This window comes from Acinonyx jubatus, chromosome B2, assembly GCF_027475565.1.
Source record: "Acinonyx jubatus isolate Ajub_Pintada_27869175 chromosome B2, VMU_Ajub_asm_v1.0, whole genome shotgun sequence".
Taxonomy (NCBI): Eukaryota; Metazoa; Chordata; class Mammalia; order Carnivora; family Felidae; genus Acinonyx; species Acinonyx jubatus.
The window spans coordinates 140,017,088-140,022,101 of NC_069385.1; the positions used below are offsets into that span (position 1 = coordinate 140,017,088).

A 5,014-nucleotide genomic window follows, 5' to 3' on the forward strand; every position below is an offset into this window, starting at 1 on the left:
GTCCTTAGTTAACAGACTTTTCTGCAGGGTGTGGTCCAAGCAGGACTCCAGGGACTAGAAGTGTGAATTTTAATGCTTTGCTGCAAAAGGAGGAGACTTTGGACATTCTTAGCATCTTATTTAAAGCGGGGTACTTAGACTAACACGTGGGGCTGTGTGTTAATGGCCTACATTAAGTTACAGGTATGAATTTTACATAAAACGGATTAATATTATACGTCATGGTGGAATTTTAAATACTCCGTGCCCATGCATTTTTAATATTTACGTGCCCTAATTTAATGCTCTCAGGCATTTGGATTTCTTGAGCCCACTTGTGCATCTAGACGGGTAAAAGAAAAACCTTCGGACGCTTTTTGTTTTCTTTGCATGTCCCTTCACCAAAAAAATCTGCGTTCGGCACTCTTTTCCTTTGTGTGTGTGCGTGTGTGTGTGCGCGCGCGTGTGTGTGTGTGTGTGTGTGTGTGGTTTTCCTTTTTCTTGCTAAGCTTTAACCTTTTTAAAAAGGAAAACGGAAAGGCTGCACATTCCACTCCATTCCATCATGATGGTTTCGGCGATCGTCAAAAGGCGAATAGTGAGCCTGAGAGGGAAAATACAGAGGAGAACGATCGTGCCTTCTCGAACGGCGTCCTTCTCAAGGCACTGGAATCCCCGGGCTGGAGTGCTGGGTGGCGGAGGGTCCCCGGTCGCCGCGCTGCTGCGAGGGGTGGCAGGAGATGCTCTGGCAGGGCCCGGCGCCCCCTCCCCAGCAGCCCAGGCCGGGGGAGAGTGAATTCCAGCCGCACATTCCCGCAGTTCTTCCCGGGAACTTCTCCCTCTCTTTTCCCCTCCCTAGGGCGCACACCAGCCTGGCCCGACTCCCACTCAGCTCTCTTTTCTCAGAACCCCGACCCACGGCGTTGACGGAATGGAGTGCCCTTCCCATTGGCCCGAGCGTCGTTCCCTGAGGTGGCACCGTCCGCCCGATTGGTTGGCCACTCCCGACCCCCCGCCCACCCGTCCGCCCGGGTTGCCCGGCTCCCCGCCCTCCCCCACCCTCCCCCCACCGTCCCCTACCCTCCCTCCAGCGCCGCCCGGAGCCTCCGCCCTCGCCGCCTCGCTCCGCGCACCCGCCCGCGCGCCCAGCCCCGCTCCGCTCGGCTCGCGCGGCGACCCCGCCAGCGCGCTGGCCCCGCCCCCGGGGCGCGCGGCTCTATAAATGCAGCTGCGCGGCCGGCGGGGCGAGAGCGTAGAGGAGGCGCGCTAGTGAGGCGGTGGGGAGGTGGGGACGCCTCCGGGCAGGGGAGCGCGGCGGCGGCGGCGGCGGCGGCGGCGGCGGCGGCGGCCGGGCTGTAGTCGGAGCTCCGAAGGGGGCGACTAGGGAACCCGGTGGGCTGCTTTCTCTCCGGTGCTCTCGATTTTTCTTGCCTTTTGGTCCCGGCCGAGTGTGTCGCCCACGGAGCGGAGATTCCCGGAGCGACCCTCCCGTCAATTCTTGGGCGCGGGATCGCCGGGAGCCTCGCGGTGCCACGAGCGCGGACCGAGCGCGCCGGGCGCGAAGGCAAGGGGAGCGGAGCCGGCCGCGGGCGGGGGCCCGGAGCTTGCCTGCGTCCCTCGCTCGCCCCAGCGGGTCGGCTCGCGCAGGGCGCAGGGCGTGCGCGATGAAGGCGGTGAGCCCCGTGCGCCCCTCGGGCCGCAAGGCGCCGTCGGGCTGCGGCGGAGGGGAGCTGGCCCTGCGCTGTCTGGCCGAGCACGGCCACAGCCTGGGTGGCTCGGCGGCCGCGGCGGCCGCGGCGGCGGCAGCGCGCTGCAAGGCGGCGGAGGCGGCGGCCGACGAGCCGGCGCTGTGCCTGCAGTGCGATATGAACGACTGCTACAGCCGCCTGCGGAGGCTGGTGCCCACCATCCCGCCCAACAAGAAAGTCAGCAAAGTGGAGATCCTGCAGCACGTTATCGACTACATCCTGGACCTGCAGCTGGCGCTGGAGACGCACCCGGCTCTGCTGAGGCAGCCGCAGCCGCCCGCGCCACCGCACCACCCAGCCGGGACCTGTCCGGCCGCGCCGCCGCGGACCCCGCTCACGGCGCTCAACACGGACCCGGTGAGAGGCCGGCGGCCGCGGGAGGGCGGTGGCGGGGTGGCCGGCCGCGGGCGCTCCCCTTCCTCGGGGCAGGGGCGGCGGGGAATGACAGCAACCCCCCCCCCCCCCGCACCCACTCCTTCTCCGGGCGCCCGGGGCCGCCGGCCGCGGGCTCCGCGCGGCGAGCGCGGGTCCGGGTGGACGCGCGCGGGGCGGGACTGGGGCTGTGCGCCTCCCGGGCTGTCAAGTCCAGCCTGCGCCCGGGGTGGGGTGGGGTGGGGTGGGGGAGCCCCCCGCGGCTGCTGGCTGGGGTGGGGGTGGGGGTGGGTGCCAGCCTGGCTTCCGAGAACGAGTCCGGGACCGCGCCGAGGGCGACGTTTGCGCCGGCTAACCTTTCCCTTGGTGTTCCGTTGCTGTTCCAGGCCGGCGCGGTGAACAAGCAGGGCGACAGCATTCTGTGCCGCTGAGCCGCGCTGTCCAGGTGAGCGCGCGTGTCCCTCCTCCGGGGGCCGGTCCCCAGAGACGCCCGTCCCCGGGGGCTGCGGGTGCCAGGCACCGCAGTGTTCTTCGCCCCTAACATTTCTGAGGGCGAACTCCCAGTGAGGCGGACACCCCCCCTCCGTGCAAGCGTACTTCGCTTTAGTAATTGGGGTTCACTCTAAATGGAGACGGATCAGCTCCTGTCCCACCCCCCCCTCCCCCCGTCCCCGCCACCCCCGTGCCTCACCGGTGACCGGAGGGCAAACTGCCCTCCTTCCCGCCGAGGGAGGGCACCCTCGTGAGCATGGAGACTGTCCGATGTGCACCCACCCCCGCGCTGTCTGACACCCACAAAGTGGGATGCGGGCCGGACCTGCGAGCGGATCCCCGATCCGGGATTCCTGGGGCGGGGCGGGGGGGGGGGCGGCGATGGGGGCAGCAACTGCCTGCCGGTCGCCTGGCCGGCCGCGGGCTGCGGCTGTTGTCTGACCCGGTGGTTTGTTTTGGGTTGTTGATCAAGCATGTCTTGCGTTTGGTCGGTGGCGCCCGTTAGTCTGCAGCGGGAAGGTTCACACACCCCCTTATTCATTCCTCTTCCACAGGTGTGCGGCCGCCAGCGCCCGAGCCAGGAGCACTAGAGAGGGAGGGGGAAAGAGCAGAAGTTAGAGAAAAAGCCACCCGAGGAAAGGAAAGGAAAGGAAAGGAAAGAAAAAAAAAATCAGCAAATCCTAGAAACGTTACATTTGTCATTCCAAGAGCGGGGGGGGAAAAAGATAAAACTTTCATCGTTTTTTTTTTCTTGTTTTTTTTTTTTTTTTTGCACGTTCATAAACATTCTACATATGTACTCTCTTTTGTCTCTTCATTTATAACCGCTGTGAAATGTACATTTCTGTGTTTTTGGAGGTGCAGTTAAACTTCTAAGCTTAAGTGTGACAGAACTGATAAATTACAAGATCAAGAGAAAATCAACTTTAGAAGCCTACTTTGTGACCAAGGAGCTCAATTCTTGTTTCGAAGCTTTACTAATATAACAGAGCATTGTAGATATTTTTTTTTTGACATCTATTGTTTAAAATAGATGATTATAATGGGGGGGCAGGGAACTTTCTTTTCCCTGCAAGAATGTTACATATTGTATAGATATCGGAGTGACATTTCATACCATGTATATATAGAGATGTTCTATAAGTGTGAGAAAGTATATGCTTTAATAGACTACTGTAATTATAAGATATTTTTAATTAAATATTTTTTGTAAATATTATGTGTGTGTTTTTTTAAATCTATGGGATTATTTCTTTTGGAAAATTATTTTTCAGCTCCATTGCAGAGCTCCTGATATCTTGAATGTCTTTACTGTTTGGCCTAGCATTTAATTTGTTTCTGTTTTATCCAGTGTCGTGTGGACTTGGAAGTAATAGTTAGTGGTCCAGCATGACTGCATGAGATGTTTAATCACAAAATAAACTTGTTCTGAGTCCATTCAAATGTGTTTTCTTTAACCTAGATTGAAACCTTTGTATTTGAAACATACCTGTTGGAAATCTACTTCATCAGTTTTTAAGTACAGGGTTCGATAGTGTAATATATAAAGAGTTAAGTGTTTGCTTTTCAACCGAGGTCAAAATGGATTCTGAATGGTTTTGCATAGGGAATGGGGAAATGCTTGGATCCTTAAGGAGTTTATGAAATCTACTGTTTTATGAAAGTGAAGAAAAATGCTTATCATTCTTCATTTTACACTAAAGCTTAATGTCACTGCGTTTCATGTCTGTACAGATTATTTAAGTCATAGAAATGAAAAATGTTCTCTGCTTGCTACCAAAGGACAGACTCTTGGAAATGAACATTTTCTGCTCTCCTTCCTCCAAAGAATATTAATAGGCAACAGTGGGAGAAAAAAAAAAAGGCATAATGGCAAATCCTTCAAGCAGGGATAAAAGTCGATCTTCAAACATTAACTTAAGTAGACCAAAAAATTCTGATGACCGCATCTAGATTATTTTTTTATAAAAATGATTTTCACTATAGCTATGTTAGTTAACTGCTAAACTACTGTCCAACCTCTTGTGATGTGTAACTTTTACATGTGAATATTAAAGTAGATTTATCTGTCTTGTACTGTGATTTCTGGTCTCGTTTCTTCAAAACCCTTTACTTATTTTTTAAGACTTTCTTTTCTCTTTAACAAAGTGTTTTCTAGGTTGTGTAGGACTATCAGGGTTTGTGAACATTGTGCATTTAGCGTGATCAGTACTTTGCACACCAGTTAGATGGAATTTTTAGAGTGAGAGAGAATTAAGTAGGATTTAATTGGGTGCTTTGTAAATAGTTAGTCAACTGTGTGTGTAATGTGGTCTGTTTGATTTTTTAAAAAGAAAGGATTTGTTTCAGATTATACAAGAATAAAAGTATTACAGACCCAAGGGACTTTTTCTGGGGTCAAAGTCAAATATTTATATGAATAT

At 54.6% G+C, this 5,014-nt stretch overlaps 1 protein-coding gene across 1 annotated transcript; it reads left to right on the plus strand.

Annotated features, from left to right (window-relative positions):
• Positions 1–1,501: 1,501 nt before the first annotated feature.
• ID4 (inhibitor of DNA binding 4) lies at positions 1,502–4,662 on the plus strand. The gene is made up of 3 exons (XM_027040398.2): positions 1,502–2,084; positions 2,486–2,544; positions 3,146–4,662. The coding sequence occupies exons 1-2, from the start codon at positions 1,644–1,646 to the stop codon at positions 2,528–2,530; spliced, it is 486 nt and encodes a 161-aa protein (XP_026896199.1). The 5' UTR covers positions 1,502–1,643; the 3' UTR covers positions 2,531–2,544; positions 3,146–4,662.
• The last annotated feature ends 352 nt before the right edge of the window (positions 4,663–5,014 follow it).